This window comes from Brachyistius frenatus, unplaced genomic scaffold (genome assembly GCF_029030835.1).
Source record: "Brachyistius frenatus isolate BFR_SWC_R1_liver_20210118 unplaced genomic scaffold, ASM2903083v1 Contig_64, whole genome shotgun sequence".
In the NCBI taxonomy this organism is placed as follows: Eukaryota; Metazoa; Chordata; class Actinopteri; family Embiotocidae; genus Brachyistius; species Brachyistius frenatus.
Genome location: NW_027210663.1, coordinates 549,255 through 569,258, shown reverse-complemented (window position 1 = coordinate 569,258; position 20,004 = coordinate 549,255). Strand labels below are relative to the sequence as shown.

At 41.4% G+C, this 20,004-nt stretch overlaps 1 protein-coding gene across 1 annotated transcript in view; it reads right to left on the bottom strand.

The window, feature by feature from the left end:
* Nucleotides 1-20,004, bottom strand: part of galnt9 (polypeptide N-acetylgalactosaminyltransferase 9) — a 79,753-nt gene that overhangs the window by 45,232 nt on the left and 14,517 nt on the right. Inside the window, exons 3-4 of the mRNA XM_069706613.1 lie at nucleotides 9,478-9,644; nucleotides 2,330-2,504 (exon numbers count right to left, since the gene is read on the bottom strand). Of these exons, the coding sequence (XP_069562714.1) occupies nucleotides 2,330-2,504; nucleotides 9,478-9,644 (342 nt within the window). The remainder of the gene's footprint in view (nucleotides 1-2,329; nucleotides 2,505-9,477; nucleotides 9,645-20,004) is intronic.

Sequence of the window (20,004 nt, the reverse complement as noted above, 5' to 3'; positions counted from 1 at the left end):
AAGGATGATGGAGGTGATATGGAGGGAAGATGGGGGGTAAGAGAGGTGTGTAGCAGGTGAGCTAACTCAAAGGAAATATGCCGACACAGCCTCGACATGCAGGGGGGAGGGAGTGTGGTGGTGAGAGAGCGCGATAGCTGACGAGGAAGAAGCGTATTCGGAGGTGAGTGGGTTGTGTGGGGGCTTGAAGGGTACGTCTATTTCTGAGTAAGAACAGATAGGGAAACAGATGAGGAAACCACCAGGGTATCAATTATCATCAGTAATGCACCTATAGGCAATGATGCAGCTTTCTTCCTGAGTGCTGCTTGTTGGGTGGGTGACCTGTCTCGCACAACCTCGGGAGCTGCTCCCATTCATGCCGTGAATCAGGGCTCATCAAATCATCTCTTGGCCCGTGGTAGTACGTTTATGCTTTTTTCATGTCAAGGTCATGTTGTCTGTGACCTTTGGTGCTTTCATTTTTGTCTTAATGAGCCAAAGGAGAATAGTGAATATTGTCTACTACTGTATAATACACCAGCTAATAAAATTAAAACCCTTGAATCAGGATCTTGTTTTCATGTTTGCAATTTGTGAAACTTGATCTGTGAGCACAGCAGCATTTTGTAGGAATTCTTCATGAAAATATTTCTATTCTTTTGGTATTTGTACAACTGTATTTAAGGCCACTGAAAATGGTTAGAAATCATCAAGTCTGCTTCATTTTCATTGTTAGATTGTTTTCCTCTTTCACTTCATATCTACATCTGTGTGAATTAATGAAATAGTAAATCCTGATTTCTATATGAAGATTACTGTCATAAAGGAAAAAAAGAGCTTAAATAAAAGCAGTGTAACAGTTTATGTGGGGAAGAATTACACTGTAATATACTACAGTGGAGGTTGTGTATGCAACCTATAAAAACAAATTTATATAGTAATCAACAAATTAAATGGGGGGCCATAATACCTCATTGGGACATATTGCATCATTTTAAAAGGAGATTATGGAAACAGTACATGAAAGTAAAGTCAAGGTGTTGATGAAAAATGCCTATTTGAGACTGTTCATCACTTCCTGTCTTCTGTCAAATCAAAAGTCTGTTGGCAGAATTGGAGCGGGAAGTAAAAAATAAAACCTATAAGTCGGTGTTTATCCTGAAGTCTGATGAAACTCTGGATGAACCTATAGGTACCAATCTACACATCCTGTTTTTCACCTTTTGATTACATTTTGGAAAATGTTGCTTTGGCTGCTAGCGGTTCCTGTTCACACAGTGGAGGCAACGACAAGCTGGAATACTTGGATACCGAGCAAAACGCCTCAAACTGATGATTAAGAGCCAAGATCTGAGTTATATAAGGAGTGCTGTGGTTTTCTGAAAGTGTATCCTCAACACAGATTGGACAACTTGTCACCACACTAATGAGGGAGTTGTGTTGATTGTCGAGGATTGCATGTGACCTTCGTGCGTTCCCATTCGGGTTACAACCCTAACAGAAAGTGGCAAGTTGAGTCAATCAGGTTATCCAAATAATGAATTCATATTTGTTTACATTCATCACATCTCTATAGCGAGAAAGGCTGAACCGCATACAGAGACACTTTAAAGCTTTAACCAACCCTCCTACATCCCTCCTCGTCCTCCTCCAGCCGCCCAGACGGCTTCCCAGGGAACAAAAGCCACACTTCATCTTCAAACGCTTACAACATGACAGTCTCAAATAAGGTGCCAATTACATCTATTCGAGTGACTTGTTTGCTGGTAAACTTAAGCAGCAGGCAGACATTGGACTGAGACCCCCAGAAGTAATTTCATACCGCAAAATGAGCCCAGAGACCGCAAGTAAAATAATGTCGAAACGCTCAACATTCGAGCTGCCGCTTTAATTACACTCACTCTCGCTTTTCACAGCGTCTGGCTCGCTCACTTGTCATGTGTGTGTGTGTGTGTGTGTGTGTGCGTGCGTGCGTGCGTGCGTACGTACGTACGTGCATGTGTGTGTGTGTGTGTGTGTGCGTGCGTGTGCATGTACGGGCATTTTAATTGGGATGTCTTTGTAGTCAGTTCTAAGTAAAGCCCATTACTCACAACCTAAAAGGAAATGCAAGAGACTCTTACTAATGATAAGGGTCATTCTGCTGAAAAGTGCTGTCTCAGTTTGAACCTGGCCTGGTGTCGTATCGAAATGCTAAGATCAGACCAAACTGCACATTTAAATGATAATAATCCAACACGACATCCCGCCGTAATAAAAACATAAAAAAGCAAAGTACAAAGGCAAAGGTGAGAGAGGACAGAGAAACAGCTCAGACCTTGTCGTGTTGAACATGACCTTTCCTTACCAGCCCGTGTTGAACTCGACGTGGGCATCAAAGAACCCGACGACGGGGGCTGTGGCCGCATTCCAGCCGTGTATTCTGGCTCGGATCAGGCCCTCCCGCTTGCTGTTCCTCACGATCTTCACCAGCCCTGGGTAGCGTTTGTTCACATACTGGTCCAGGTTGAACTTCAGCTCCACTGGAAGAGAGCAGAGTAGGAAGAAACCTCCTTTAGATGACACCCAAATGACAAAGTGAGGAAAAAAATAAGGTGAGAAATCTGTTTTGTTTAGAAACCGACTATTGATTTAGGAACAGGATACCAAACTGAGGCGAGAGGAAGATTAAAGGTTTTGATATTTGATACCTTGGATGTATATTTTACACATAAACGATGTGGCAACACTTCACTTCAGGGTGAGTGAATTATCAAGGCTTCATGCATGAATTCCTTAATTACTTCATGCATTAATACCTCATGAAATCATCAAGAAGTCTTTTATTCATCATCTCATGCAGGAATGAATCATTGCAAAGAATTCATCGTGATCATGTTTAATAAATTCTAATCATTGATGATGTTCTCACCTTAGTTAATGCTTTAATTAATGTGTTGTTCATGCATGAGATCATGATAGAAAGATTTTGAACTCATGTTACCTCCTGGCGATTCATGACGTATTAATGATAATTCATGTACCCTTACTGTAAAGTGTTCCCATCAAGGTTCATGTCCTGGGTCCCTATGCTGTCCTATTCCCTCCCTGCTCTTCCCGTCACCCGAACCAGTCGAGGCAGATGGCCGCCCTCTGAGCCTGGTTCTGTCGGAGGTTTCCTCCTTCTCTCGATATTAGTAACCTGTGTTGTGATGTGGCGCTATAAAGACTGACAATAAAGACGGTGTTTATTTCATTCGTCTAAATGAGACAAGTTTCAAGGTTACTATCCAGGATGCTCTACAGTCTCCCTGTCTAATGCTCTGCTGATGTCTTTATTCCAGCTGGATTACAACATCTTCCCTCCTTCTCTCGCAGATGAGCTTGGCTGTCATGACGAGAAACAAAGTTTGCCGGGTAAACAGCCAGTTGCACAAATTGCTGCCTGTGTTTCATTGGAGGATAGATGGCTGTTTGAGCTTCTCCTCTAGGTTACTGCTGAGCGCTCCACTTTCCGAGGAAGAGATTAATAAGGACGCCTGTGGCACACCGGCTCTGAACAGCATCCACACCTAGCTTCTGACTTTGGCTGGCAACATTAATCAGCCAGTGAAAGTATAAAAAAAAAATATGGAAGTGTAATCCCCCCGTCTGTGTGACAGAGTAGACGCAGTGAGTGGAAGGAATGTCGGGAGTCTGTTTTTGTTTTTTTTGGAGCTGAAGGTCTGAACACACTGTATATGGTGGTGACTGCTGCAGGTAGAGAAGGGAATTCAGAAGCACTGACCCTTGAAGCAAACAGGTGTTACTATTTGGCACTAAATTAAAGCAACCACTGAGTCATTGGAACGTTTTTTCTTTCTATTTCTCCCTGTGGATGTGATATTTTCTATTTCTGTGCTACTCTCATGTTTAACAAATGGGCAGCAGGGTGGCTCAGAGGTTAGCAGTGGGTCTGAATCTGCTGGCGACCCGACTGCAGTGTTCTGCGTGGATTTTGAATGTTTTCCTCAGGTCTGTATTTTCCCTTCACGCTTTAGAAGACATGCTGCTTGCAGCTGGAGGTATTTTTAGTTTCAGTGATTACCCCACCGCATTTTGGGGAATTCAGAGTTATGATTTGTTTTGCAGAATATGATTTTACATTAAAAAAAAAAGATGCTCGTTTTAAAGCGTACGAAATACAATGCATTGTATAACACTAGTTCCATAAGCTTTTTGGCCTATGACTCATCTCTCTTTCTCTCTCACACACACACACACACACAAAATAAAACAGTTTCTAGTTGGAGCCACTTGTCATTTTTTATGTCAGACGTCTAGCACCTCCAAAGAGTGACTTCCCCTACAAACTTCTCAGACAGTTTCATTTAAACAACTACTTGAGGCTCAAAGAGGTGACATTATTTTACAAATAAGTAAAGAACTTCAAGGAAGAACTTTGTTTTCTGTTTTATTTTATTTTATTTTCTGCCATTGTCTCCACATTTATCCTCCGATGGAGTGGGTTGGTGGAGGTTGGTTACACTTGCACCTAGGTTGGCAATTAATGGAGTAAACTATTGAACTGCATAAAAAAGTAGCTCCACCTGCCACAACAGTTAAATGCTACATGTACGATGCATCAATATCTAAAAATAAAGCAAATAATAACAACGTATCAAATACAATAGAATAATATGAATACAATTCTTCTGTACTTTTAGTCAGTAAATGATTTGACTACTTCTTCTACTGTCTAATATGAAAAGAGGACGTTAGAGCATTTCAAGCTCAGAAATTGAGATGATGTCGGTTTGAAAGTAAAACATCAAAAATACAAGAAAAAAAGAGAAAAAAGTCACGAAAGTTTAAAAGACAACACATCTCTGAAAAGGTAGTTAGTGCTCCATCCTGAGGGAGACGGACTCATCAGAGTTAGACTTTTCCTCTTTCATCTCCTTTGAATGCTTTGCTCTAAAAACCTACAAAGTGGTGGGTTACAAATGAGCAGGTTTGTGTGCATTAAACACTAATGTCACGTAAAATAATTTATGAATAACAAGGTTCATCTTTACTGTATTCCCATTAGGATCCATCCCTGTTACACGCTGTACAGTGTGGTGCTTTGAAGAAGCAGCCACTTTTGTAGCTTCGTTTCTGTTTGCACTCATTGCAGGTTTTGAACCGGTGCACGGTGTGCTCCTTCATCATCAGCCTATCCTGCAGCTACGATACAATAAAAGCTATTAGAGGGTAATAATTACTGGGCTTTGCTGGGAAGGAGAAAAGTTATGGGACTTCCCCTGATCCTCCAGCAAATAAAAAACATTGGACGGCATCCATGTGAGAAGAGTTATGGAGTAGGGAATACATTTTAAAGGACTGACAGCAGAGGATTAATAAGTATCCATCATGCTGTGAATTTAAATGGTTACATACTAGACTGAACAAGGAGCACCATCAACTCCTCCAGCCACATGGGAGATTATGGAAGCTGATGTGTTAAGGATAGATGGTAGAGGTAATGAACACGCTTTTGATTATTCAAACTGAGGTAAAGCCGTGAAATTCACTTACATGCTGCAAAGCCTCCCACATGCCGCCTCCCAGGTGCTCACTAAGCAGCAGCGTACCTTTATTTAAATGAACCTGCATTCTTGTGAATTCTTGTGATTCTGATCCTGTAAGATTAAGCGCCAGTTGTGTTTTTGTCTGGTGTTGTAAAATGATCACCTTCACAGGAAAGAGATTCACTTCTGCAACACAAACCACAGGCCACATTCTTCTGATGGTGGATTTATAGACTCGTCTCAGACACACTGGTCTGGAAACAGGTTGGAAATTGATCGCTTTCATTGATCACAAGCAGACGAGTGAAGAAACCAAACTGTCTCACCACAAGTAATGTGATGATTAATTTAAAAAAAAAAAAAAAATTTTTTTAGACAACACTAAACTGATCCTTGTCATCCTGGCATTAAGCTACTCAGGAATACCACTGAAATGCTGCGTTACAGTACAAAGCAGCTCTTCGCTGTGAGTGGGAAACACTTTGGCAGCAGGCCTGTGCATTGCAGAAATAATGCGTGCAACGGCATGTCAGCAATATGGAGGTTATCCACCGCTCCTGCTTTCATTGGAAGCAGCACGATAGTAATTTGGTTCACGTTTTTTTACTCCTCCACCTTTGACCTGCTGTTAACATCAGTAGATCTGCTTTCGTTAAAATTCTACTCCGTCAACGTTATGTTTGATTTGGACTGAATAACTGACAGATTAGTTATGAACACAACCCTCAGGGATACACTCTCTAACCTGAATTAACTTCTTTTTCTCTGCTTGTTGTCTTTTCAAGGCACATCCTCTTCACTTTCAACCCATTAATAATACTAATGTTAAGTGATCAAATTCCTTGCTCTGTACATAGAAATACACACTGATTTCTGACTGCAAGCAGTGACTAAATGTTGTATGTGAAATTTTACAAGGTGATATACTAACATGCACGGTTCATGTTTTTGTTACATTGTTGACATTTGACCGGGTATTTTTGGTTTTGACATTGCACTTTTGTGAGGACACAAAAATATTTTGCGTGACGTACCTCTGTCATCATCATCACTCAACATGTATGTGGGCTATGTCTCCCTTTTACTTGACACTGATTGGTTTGTAGACAGGCGTGCATCTGACGTCAGCCTGTTGTCAATTTGGTAAATAGCCGATAATATTATTATTATTATTATTATTATTATTATGGCATTACTACTAGCACATATTGTCCTCTCACAAAATAAGTTATAAATTTGGCATTTTTATGCATTATTTCAAGTTTTGATTTCTTCTTTGGACCAATTCACAATCACATACTTTATCTCCTACTCTCCATGTGCTACAGCAGCTAATTTTTAATTCTATTTAGGTTCCTTTTCTTCTTCTTTTGTTGAATAGGTGATCATAGCCATGGCTTGTCCTAAAGTCCAAACCGTACAAGGTGTTTTCACGCCGCATAAAACAAGTTCTTAGTCATTAATTGTTTCTTGCAGCTAAAGAGTCAGTCCCACTCCATCAAAAGTAAGCAGAAAGAAGAATAAATGAAGATCATTGAACAGTAAATAGAAAGTATATGTTTTAATTTTTTTTAACGTGTCAGACTCGTTTTCTGCTCTGTGTTAATGAGCACATTTTCCGTTCAGAAGCTTTAATCAGATGTAATGTATGGAATGTTTAAAGTAATTTATCTCCACTTGAAATGAAAATTACAAGCTGTACTCAACTGGTCCTCAGTTTGTATCCTGTTTTCATTATATGAGTCATTAAGTTATCAATTTGGTGGTGGTATTTGCTGGAATTGAATCCTGTAGGGCTCATTAAGCCTTTCCTTGCTGCTAACATCATGAACAACAATGAACTGAAGTCGTCCAGGCTCATACATCCAGCCAAAGCTCATCAGTGTGAATAGGAATTTCAGTTCAGCCCGCTGGATCCGGTGCTGTGAATAAACCTCTCAGCCACCAATAAATGTCACCGGCTGTCCCGGCAAAGGAAATATGTCGCGGCGACAAGGCAAACATGCTTTCTGTGCGTGATTCATTACTCCAGGAGTGTGCACGGCTGCACCTCCACTCATCTCACTGGGCACGGTTTAAATGAGCGTGGACAGACAGAGCCATCCGGATAAGGTCAAGCAGTCCAGCCTGCATGTTAATTGTCTAATGTCGCAGCAGAGCGGTTCCCAAGAAACAGCTCGTACATCTGCACAAATGCTCATCAGTGTTGGTAAACATACAGTAAGAGCACGTGACGGATGTGATAATGACCTGAAACTGAACTCGAATTAAAGATGCACAAGGCAAATGGGCAGTGAAAACACCTCAGAGCCATGTACCACGATGTCAATGAAGTGCACACTAATGTTTACTGCTTTTACATCACTTTTAATTTGTTACGTTTTTTGACAGCTTTCATGCCTGGAGTGTTATTGTGACAATTAACGTGAATTTCTAAGGTCTAATTAGTGGGAATGGGGTGCCAGCTTTATGATTTAAATATCAGGACAGTCATGTCATTTTTTGTGGTTACTCATTGTCAAAACCGGCATAAAACCAGGAAATGTAGGCGCAATTAAATAAAATTTATCTTGCACAGTTTATTTATTCATCGTGCAGGTGTTCGTTTCTGTGTTTCTAAATGCTTTCATTGATGTTTTTTTTGCCGGTTGGAGGTAACAAGAGCTCTTTTGCTGAGCAGTGAGAGTGAACCAAAATAGTAAACGGTAGGGCAGAAAATCAAAATGAGCTGAAAGACAGTAAAACGCTGTAGGGCTGAGGGGAAATTCAGAGTTGAAAATACATTTTATGTGGTTTAGTCGATACAAGCAGCACCTTTCACATTACACATACACATATCTAAGTCTTTGTTAACATCAACATATTAATTATAACTTATTTAAAGTGTCTCTAAGCTGTCTAGCCAATAAGAGATAAATAGTTACGACTAGTTCGGAAATAATTTCATGAAGATTCCACTTCAGACTTTTTGTTTGAGTCTAAATGGTGTTTCAGAGTCTCGGATGCATTCTTGCAACAATAACATTTTATGGGACAGAGGGGAGGTAAAATCTAATAAAGTTGAACACAGAACATATTTCAGCCTTTCGAGTGAAAACGGTGTTCTTCAAAAATCTATGTCAGGAAAACTGATATAATGAGAGGAGGGGTCATCTTCCATTCCTGTCTGTTCACGGCTCCCTTGTTAATGGGAAGCAGTTAGAGCTTCAGTGGGGATCGCAGGCTTGCCAGCGGTGACTCCTGCTCTGCCTTCTTTCACTATGTTATTTATGCGCCCTCTTCCTCTGTCAGCCTGAGGGAGGCAGGCTTGTTACTCTGTGCCAAGTGAAAGAGGGCCAAGTGTGGTAAGGAATCTAGTTCATTGTCCCTCCCTCTCCAAACAGGAAAGCTTTCGGGGGACGTGCAGCCGTGCATCATCAGCTCCTGTGGGCGTCGCGGTGTAGAGGCAACTGAAGGATTTGCCCACATCGCCATGGAGACAGTCGTACGTAGCAGTTTGGAAAAGGACGAGACAAATCCCATCCCCTCTCTTTCCACTTTTTTTTTTTATTATTTAAGCTGATGGTGCTCAAGTTTCCACATTCAGGGGCTCTACATCCTTCAACTGTTACTCATGAATCCAAACAAACACGGAAAGCTGTGGCGCACAAGCACAAACACACACATACACCAAGATGTGTACAAAAAAACACTGACGACTCTGAATGGAGTCAAAAAACACTAACTCATTTGTGTATGATTGTTTGGTTCACATTCCACAAGGGAAGACAGAAGAGGGTGACCAAACCAAACCTGCAGCATTAGATAGAAGTAACTGGGAAGATCTTTGTTTCTACCGCCGGTTAATATAGCGCAGAGCACACCAAAGGCCAGCAGCTAAAGAATAGTGCTTGCAGGTAATTTCAGAAGTGGTGATTGTTTTTCAAGTTTTCCATCCCATCACCAAAGCTGTAGAAGGTCTTACCGCTGTCGCTGTTGTCGTCCACCAGAATGATCTCCTTGAGCAGGTGTGCCGGTGTGTGGTTGACCACGCTGTGGACGGAGCGCAGGATCACTGACAGCGCCTCGTTCACGAAGATGAAGACCACAGAGATCTGAGGAAGGTCCTCTGAGTACGTCAGCAGCTTACACCTGATGAGATCAATGTAAAATTATTAGCCAGTGATAAAACTGCTGGTCAATTGCATTTTGCTTTGTAGCAATATGAGCAGTTAGATGATACAGCTGATTAGTCATGTATCAAGGGAATAGTTTGGGAAATATCCTTCATTACCCTCTTGCTGAAAATTACATGAAAAAATGAATACCACTGTCATATCTGTATGTTAAAAATAAGGCAAGAGCCAGACCCTGAAACTCCCTCTTATACCTCCCTAAGGACTCCTGGTGCCACGTCAAAGACCTTTGTGTTACCTTTGACCCAGTGTGACAGCAACAGTGTAAACCAATGCTGTGTTCAAATGGAACTCGGGAGCGCGTGGTTACAACATGGCAAGTCCTGTGCACCGTATGCCTGGCGTTTAGGTAGTTAAGACATAAAAACAACGTTGCTAGGCAACGGCAATGTGGACGGTGTCTAGAAGACACAGATGCTAACAATTTAGCAAGTTAACAGGGGGTAACATAATGCAGGAAATACAAAAGGAACAGAGGAAAGAGATGAGGCTGTTGGGAAGACCAACATTTTCCTTAGACATAGACTGTTATCTAAGTTATGAAGACAAACTCTGACATTGTGAATACCACACGACGGGGCCGTTTATATGGACTCTTCTCGTGTACAAGGTAAATACGACTGCATTTGAACACAGCATTTCTCACAGCAGACATTTGACTCGTCATGGCAGAAGTAATCCCAGATGTAACTAATAACATTAACGATGGCTCTGCTTCATTTCCAGTGCCAGTGAGCCTGTGCATGAACCGGATGCCCTGAAACTGGCACAGCTGTAGTAAATGGGACGCAGGCATCATCAGTATGATTAGTTGCACCTGTTTGAAAAGTCAAACTGTTTACATGGAAAGGTTTACTAGATGGACAGGTTGAGAAATCAGCCTTATGGTTTACTTCTGCTCGTTTTTCTTGACTAAGTGAAATATTCAGTAACACGATCCCAATGTACTCCCATGTTGCAAGCAACCATATATTTCTCTCCAAAAGCAAAATAGATAACATCCTGAATCCCTTTTTTTCCTCAGTGCACCAACCCAGCAAAGCAAAAAATAGCACCGTTCTAAGATTTCATTTGAGTCCCATTTGATCGTGAAGCTGCAGCTCCCAGGCCTAGTTGTTCTGTACCATACAGTGACTACTGCTGCTGTATATATAGCCTCATAGAAACAGCTTGTGCTAATAAAAAGGAGCACATTTCTAGAGTCGAGAGGAATGTATTTTTGCTTGGATGTGACACGTTCATGACCGAGTAACCTTGGAAGAACCTGCCAAACTTGCTATTATAAAGAAGGGGAGAGTAGTCATGACGTCTCAGTATGCTCTTATTCATAATCTTTTCAGGTGGAGAGCTGGTGAATGGTGCACTCCATTAGCACTAACAAAAATATGTCTTATGACTGCGTGATGCTAGAGCATTCCAGTTCTGATCAGATGTTTAGATTCCTGAGATTATACATTTGCACATTGTTCTCTGATGGAAACTTGGATTCGGTGGTATGTAAACCCTTTGTCCACTGTGTGCTTTGTTTACAACTATTTTAATAGCTAGCGTTACGTAGCGTTCAGCTACCAAGACAGCCATGTTAACAACTCTGTGAGGTTGTTATTAGTGCTGGCGTGCTGGTATTACCAGGTATGTTTACCCTCTTAGTTTTTCTGTTAGCATGGTAACTTTTAGCTGAAGGGACTGTATTTTTTTTGGTATTTGGTCATAAACCAAAGTACTAGACCTGATAACGGTGCAACATTAAAAGTCTGGAAAGTTATCTTTTCTGCTGCAGCATTGACTTTTGTTGAGCAACACAGGTATTCTGGCTAAAACCCCAAAAGACTGATTTAATTATGATCTACAAGGTGCATTAAAGTCTGACTTTTGTAATGTATGCGATACACCTCATTTCCACATTCGTAATCCATTGTGAATGATCAAATGGAGGCTGGTCAGAGTGGTAAATGCAGCAGACAAAAGCCAAACTGGCTTAATTTTCATCTGCTGTGTGAACCTATTCAGTCCAGAAATGACTGCAGCTGAATGTGGAGGAGACACATCAACAAAAGACAGACAATCAGAAACATAGATTATCTCAGAATCGTATATATATGGAACAATATCAGCTTCTCCATGTTCCTCCTAAATCTAAATATGATCACAAACCAGAATAATACATAAAACAAGTGTGCCTTAAATGTGTGCAATGTCCTCCTTGAACCTCTTATTCAGCCTCCTTTCGTCTTTAATAAACTGTGATCTCCCTCATCATCCATCTTGGTCTCTCTGCCTCCTTCTTTTGCTCTCATACACGGACTCCATGGTAACCTCTTTTGTACATCTGTGATTGGCATCCTAGTTCATGCTGCCACTTACACTGACCCAATTAATAAAAACGAACTGTACACTACTCCAAGCAAGTGAAAACCCTGCGTTCACTTGGTCTGAGCTCGCTATCATTCACAATGTTGTTGCCCTCCTCTGCTGATAAGCTTTGTTCCCAAGTCTGTCAAAGTTGTCTGTCATTACCAGGAAAAATAGATTTTTTTTTTCACAGACATGCTGTGACTTTGAAGTTAGAAATAACAGTGTCAGCTCGTCAGAATCACTTAGCTGATTCCTATGGCAACTGTTAACACATACAAAAACAGCCGGCGTCTTGTAAACTTTTCCACCCCGCCCTAATTAGGACTCCGAATGCAACAGCTGACAAACGCATTTCGCTCACATCTGCCTTTCCTTCCCCGTGTTTTCAGTAGGCTGAGTCATTATGTAGGGATAATGAGGTGGCTATTGTAACTGTTGTGGCTGAATAATTTACAAGAGAATCAAACACTTGTAGTACTGTTCTGCATCAGAATATCAGATTGATATGAACATAGTGTAAACAAATCTGAGTCCCATTTAGCTTCAGTAAATCCTGTTAAGCCTTTGAAGTACGTTGCTAAACATGAAGACATTCACATCTAAACATTAGTAATGACACTGTTGAACTTTTCCGTTGTCACTCAGTCATTTTTCAGATATAACATTTGGACCATTTGTACGAGGTGCAATTGCTCCATTGTTTCGGTGTACAGTGAACCCTCGTTTATCGCGGGGGTTACGTTCCAAATAGAGACCGTGATAGGTGAAATCCGTGAAGTAGCAACCTTTATTTTTTTTACAATTATTATACAATGAAATACTCCATAATACATTGAAACCAAAGAACAAAACCTTTTTACAAGCCCAAGCATTTGTTTAACAAATAAAAGTACTGTATAAATGTTTTTTTTTATAAATAACTACTGTACTGTAAAATAATAATTTGAATCATCAATACGAACTGAAGGCTTCAAATTGCTGAGATCGGCACCGCCCCACTGCGACCCGAGTCATTGGATTAGAACGGGAGGAAATGAAAAATGATTATGAAAACAAATACAAAGTACAGTAGGACAAATAGTGACTCGTGTATTTCACTGCTCTTCTGACTGAGCCGCTGCATCCTGACTCCGCTCTGCAGCGGTTCTTTCTTCTAAAGCCGGCGGTGCAGGTGTGGTTTTTCAAGAGAAGAACATAGTTATCGGTAGTTGTTGTCGCTCTTTTTTCTTCTGGGCAAAAAGATTCTTATAAACCGACATGCCACCATCGATTATTTTTAATTTGGCGAGCTGTTTTACGTACGTGTACATATTAAACCGCAACGTTATTGACAAACAGGTAGAGAAGAAGCGGAGAGACTGTTTAGCCAATCAGAATGCAGAACACAATGCACGATGCAAATCCGTGAAGCAGCGAGACCGTGAAAGGTGAACCGCGTTATAGCGAGGGTTCACTGTATATACGTCTATTTATGTTTTATAAGTCTATTTATGTTTGTTTTTGTACGTTGAGAGAAGTTACAACCGGAGTCAAATTCCTTGTATGTGTAAACATATCAGGCCTACAAAGCTGCTTCTGATTCTGATGTGTTGGTGTTAAAGTGAAAATGATGGTGCCACCTTGAAGACAAGTCCGTTCAAAGACAATACGTTAGCTGCTCTTCCACTCTCGCTGTGAGCCATCTGAACTCTACTGGTGCCCGGTGCCCTGATACCCCTGTGAACTGGGATGTCAGCTTGAGTCAGCAGCATCCACAGGCTGAGGCCACAGGGGGACAACCACACAGCAGATGGATCCCAGCATGTTGCTAAAGTTACATCATCCACTCTCTTTACCCACCAGAACCCTCCTCATGCTCCACAGCCACTGGTTTGTGTGTGTGTGTGTGTGTGTGTGTGTGTGTGTGTGTGCGTGCGTGCGTGCGTGCGTGCGTGCGTGCGTGCGTGTGTGTGTGTGTGTAGCGGGCATGTGTTAGGAGTTTCTCACCTTTCAAACAATGAGAATTGGCAAAAGAGGAACTAGCAATTAGAACTAGCAATTAGGATGACGCAACAGATGGCATCTTATTTACTTGTGAAGTTATAAAGTAGATGATTTGCATATCTCAAATAAAAACGTAAAGTAAAAGGGGAATTCTGGAAGTAGTATCGCGTTTTACTTCGCACATCTGTCTCGTACTCTATAACGAGCCAGGGCACACTTGTCACATCAGCTCACAGCATAGCTCAACCCCTTTAAATTTGAACTTCTTGCTTTTAAAATGTATTTTTATCAGCATTTCAATGTATTCTTTTAATGCACTCTACTTTACAGGTTCAGTGTGAACGATTGAGGGGAAACTATTAGAAGAAACTGAATATTTATAATTATGTTGTTATTACTGTATGATCACCTGGAACTAAGAATTACTGTGTTTTCATTATCCTTAATATCTCCAAAGAGAGAGGGTCCCTGTCATGTTTCTACAACAGCCCAGAAGGGACAAACCAAAGCACTGGCTCCAGAGTGGGACTTTAGCGTTTTTCACAAGTTTGGCAGCCACCATAGACTCTCCTACACGCTTGGAGGAGGAAGGTGAGGTCACAATCTGCAAACTCACTGCTAGTTGTTTGCCAGTTTGCACTTTAAATCCAAATACAATGTGTGCTGTCACTCGACTCTCTCTTCAAACAGAAGTGAAAAGTGACACACGTTGTTGGTTTAGCTTCAGAGAGACATTTACTAGCTCATACAAACTTTTTATAACCTTGTAAAGATGATAAAAAAAAATGTAGCAAAATTGTGGAGAGGCTAACTTACTAACTTACTTGGTTTTCCAATTTATTGAAGAAAACAATAAAATGCCATTTTTAATCAATAATAGTAATTGTGATTATATTATGATCATGTTTATTTGAACTAATTAACATTTATTTGCAGACTATATTAGCTAGTCAGTGAAATCAACAGCTGACGTTTTAAGCACACAATAATAGAATGTTTTGGTCACCTTGGGATCGTGAACAAGACACTAACACACATCAACTTTTAAATCAATATAGCAAGTTTGTAAGAAAATAGTTGACCATTTATGCATTCAGCAGATACAGAGAAATATTAGCCTTTATTTGGAGAGGCGTTTCTGCCTATTTCGCACATTCATTGTCTACGGACATGGTAAACTTTCACTTGCGACAGCTTGCGAAGATGCCGAGTCATAGCTAAAATTGCATCTCTCGGGATGTGAAAATTGCACTTTGCCATTTTAGACTTTTTATATTAAAACAATTAATCATTAAGACCTATTTTAAGTCGCCTTTAGTGAGCCAGGTCCCCACACTTCAGTTTTTTTCTCAGTGAGCTAAAAATCTGCCCGATAGGCGACAATGCAGAGTTCACCTTCAGGTATTTTCACAGTGCTGGATTTTAAAATGGTTGGAATATATAATACAGGTAATTTACTGAGAAGCTCAACTTTGTTTATATAATTTCTTACAAGACGCTGCAGCTATAAATTGACATCTACTCATGCGTAGGAATGACAATCTGCTCGCATTTCTTTGTGGACATGAAGGCTTGTGTTTGTTGTTCTGGAAAGCTTAATTTCATGCACAGTTATCAATCACTTCCATTACCGTAGTCTGCATGCATTTGACAGCGGAGCTAATAAAAGAAAAAAAGAAACCACAGAGAGTGTTTATGATGGAGCACGCTGCGTTGGTCTATCTATACTTTAAGCCCCGGTCTCCTGCTCTATTGGTAAGAGTAAATGCACAAGTGTTTTGATTGATAACCCCCTCCACTGTATCATTTTAGTCCTTCCCCGTGCACTTATGCTTTCCCTCAGCAACTCCTTTGTTCCCTCTCACAGCTTTCTCTATTGCCTCTCTCAATCAGCCTTGCCAGGTCTATAAATACAATGACAAATCTGGCAGTGAGGGGGGGAAGCAGGGGGGCGGGTTTGCATCGCAGCTCTCCTTTGCAGAAACACAGCCATGACATGGCAAATGTGCAAAACAGAGTAATGTATATTTCGCTCCTGCTCAGATATACGACTAGTGGAGAAGCTGTGTTTCAGGAATATTACCAGAGTATTATGTTTAATATTTTTTACCAGAGCCTTGCCCCTCTGTGACATTTTCACAGAGCCTCATTGCTTCTAGTTGAGATGTGGTGTAAAGGGTGGATTTCAGTGTCGAGATCGTAAAGTGATATTGTAGTTCCATTGCCCTAGTTACTGGATCCAATTTAGGGCATCGCTCAGCCTTAAATTTGTACCTGTCTCCAGTAGTGGGGAAGCCTTGTAGAGCTGTAACAGGATGAGCGATCGACTCATCTGTTAGTAATGGGACTGAGCTCACTGGCCAGCTCTCATAATTTGACCCGGAACAAGCTTTGACAGAAACAGAGAGCCAGATTAAGATGTATTCCTATCACACCTCCCCCTTTCTCCTCCTCCTCCTCCTCCTCCTGCAGCCAGCAGCACCCGGCCACTCCGTCTGACTTTTTCCCTGCTGGCTGCTCTTATTTGCTGTGAAATTTCACATTAACCTCCCATAACCCGCGCAATGCAGGCAACACCAAAGCAACTTTCCAATCCGTGAGCACTCCTCCCTGAAAGATAATCGTTTGCCTTGTCATTTCTCTGCCTGCGCAACCCCTCCGCCCCCCACTCATCCAGGAGATAAACTCTAGCACTGGAAAGAGCAACAATTTGTAGCCAGAGCTCCTGCACCGCGGAGACCTTATGATCCTATTCTGCAGTATCAGACGCTCAGGAGATGAGGTAAGCCTGTTTCTTCAGCCTCCGTTTCTGGTTATCACCCTCCCTCAGGCAGACGAACACAAGACGGGGGGGCACTCGGGGAAACAGAGCACGTGCTGTGCTTCAATATAGTTTTGGGTTTAACATTTATTTTGACAGAACAGAAATCAAATCTTCTGTAAAGGGACGACAGAGATAGAGGTGAGATTAGGAGTAATTGAATAACAATCCTCTTGGAGGAGGAGAACTGAAGGGTGAAAAGCTGCTTTGATACTTCAAATTGCATTTTTCTATTTATGAGTGACACAAGTTACATTTAAAATCTTTTTTGTTTGTTTTGTGGGCATCAGTAATCTCACCAGCTTGTCCGCCTTTATTGTTTTTCTCTCCACAGCCCAATGAGCTGTTATCGTACCTAAGCCTCCCAAGGACGGCCAATGGCAGGCTCACAGTCACCATAATATAGAGCCTACTTAAGTCCCCTGGTATCTCAGTTAAGAATGTCACTTGCAGAAGTGAAGGGCAATAGAGAGAAATGCAGGCTAGCAGGCAGTAAATGGGGATTAGAGGTTTTTGTGAGACACAATTGTGGCTGTAATTATTATGAATTGTTTTTTGCTACAGACAGGAAGGTTGAAAAAAAAGAGAGGCTTGAGAGTGTGTGGATTTTTCTGTCATTGGCCATGGACTTTACTTCCCTCTAGTCATCAAAGTCCTCTCTGCTCAATGACTCCTGTTCAATTAAAAGTCCATTAGACAGGAGGTGCACGCTTCCTGCATTTAACCTCACTTCTACAGTACTGCAGTCACCTTTTGCCCGCAGGACATAATTACAGAATCAGAATTAGAAATCAGAAATACCTAACTATCTCCCACACTGTATGATGCTGAGCTCTGCAGTAGATGGCAGAAGGTACGCATTGGGCCTCAAGCAGGAACATCTCTGTACTCTTATCCTGAGGAACTTCATTGTTTCATACACTAAGAGTTGATTTATCTTCTCTGGAGTCACCAATATATTAATAAAGAACAGACTGTGAGCAAACTGTAACTCAAACTGTCTTTTATGCATAACAATTACCAGGAGGAAACTTTTCATCATCATATTACAAGGAGGTAGTTGCTATCTGGTTATTACGTTTCACCTCATCAAGAGCTGCCAAGACACAAAACACCTCTGTTTTTTTACACGGTTTCATTTTCTAATTGTTCAGGCAGCATCCCTGCACTCACACTCCAGCGTAAACATGTATTACCATGGTTACAAAGTGAGTCTCGTCGTGCATGATACTTAAGCACATCTTAAGATTTAATGACCAGCTGCGAGGTTTCGTAAAACTTGATCTTTTTCATGTTTGAGTCCCAGGTCGACGATCATCAAATCCTGTTGTTGCTCTACTTTGGTTTGGAAGTGGACGCACTGTTATTTTTTAAGCACTCTGTTTAATCTGCACCAGATTTGTTTTACTGAAAGCTTTAATGCCACCCTTAATAAACCAAAACTCCAGAAGAGAGTATCTTAACCCCCCCCCCTTAAAGTCCAGAGCAGTCTAGAGGAGTGGTGCCACAACGATGTGGGTAGTCACAGCATTGTGTTGGTTGTACGCGCATCAGTTTTTTTTCTCTCAACAATTCTTTCACTTGCTAAGAGCAGTGCTTTGATGTTTCTCTTGTTCTTCAAAGTGCTACAAAGAGAAAAATGAAAAAAATAAAAAACTGTTCACTGTCCACTCTATTCATTACCACTGAGCTACACAACAAATATGTGACGATATAGTACCTTTTGGACAGCTGTCATGGACTGAAGGTTTATCTTGTGTGCTTTGTTTGTTCTCTGAGAGGAGGTGCTTGTTTATGTGGGCACCAAAAATATTCTGTGCTACAGAAATTGATAAATGATGGATTAACGCCCGAACACAGAGACACAGATCGAGAGGGAGGTGAATTCTGCTACCGTGCGACGCAGAGTGTTTGAAGACAAGCCTGCAGAAACTGGATACGAACCACGAAAACAGCACAACATCTAAACACACAACGAAGTCAGCATCATTTAAAACTGCGAATCAACACTTCAGCAAACCCCCGACTCGTGCTTCCTCTTTTGTCTTGCGTCAACTTCTTTTGTTGTTGTTGAATTTGTCGATTTTTAAAAGGAATTTCCTAAAGCCCTTCCATTCCAGAGGCGCTCTCAGCTGACTTTATTAATTAGCAAGCTCCTTTTTACTGGCTCGCCTCCTCCCTGTTCTACTCTCATCTAATTTTTCTGGGCGTGAAAAAGAGCTCAGAACAAAGCAGCCTGGATGAAATTAATTGTTATCCCCGCTAAAGCCCTCAGAAACCTCTCTTGGCCGTCAGATTTGCTCTCAGTGTCTCTGCCTGTCGTCATTGTTCTTTGACACCGTGTGATATAAACGCCACTGGCAGCCCTGATTATCCCCCACCACCCAATCCATCTCCTGCAGCACTCACTGTATCGCAGTTTCAGTTCACTGTCTAAATATAAAATCGAAATAAAAAAGGACCATTAGGGCTGCTTGCTAGATGTACACTGGGTCTCCACATTCCCTTTTATTGCAAACATTAAAACGGCTCAACAATCACCATCATCTTGTCCGTGTCCTTTCATGTAGGGATTAGGCGTGTCTAAAGTAATTTGCTTTTGTGCGACTCCCCATGGCCGAGGCCCCACAAAGCCCTGTGGCCAAACTGCCTGAACTGCACTGACAGAAGAGAGGAGGGAGGATTAAGTGGAGTTAGACAGTAAGACTGACAAGGGAGCATCGAACAGGAAGTGAAGATGGTTTACGAGGTGGGAGATTCTCGAGAGACCTTTACAACGTGCAATGAGTCATTTGGCAGATGGTGACGGATGAAGGTGTCACAGGCGTCACTTTTTGTTACTGTCCTTGAAAATTTTCTTTGGAGCAAAAGGAAAAACTTTTTGATTGAATTGCCATGCTTTTTTATGACCGGTTCATACCAAAGATTCCGAACTGCTTTGGAGCCTTTAGAGACTCAAACCAGCTGAAGTTGTCGCCTGTGACAATATCAACCAATCAGCTCGTAGCAAAATCAGCCGGTAACAGTTACAATCTGTTAGCTTTGGAGTTTGGATGGAAGCAGAAGAGGATCACCTCATCAAATTGTTTGAGAAACGGACAGTCCTGTATGACACAAGCCTTAAAAGTTACTCAAACAAGATCAAGAGACGACGCTT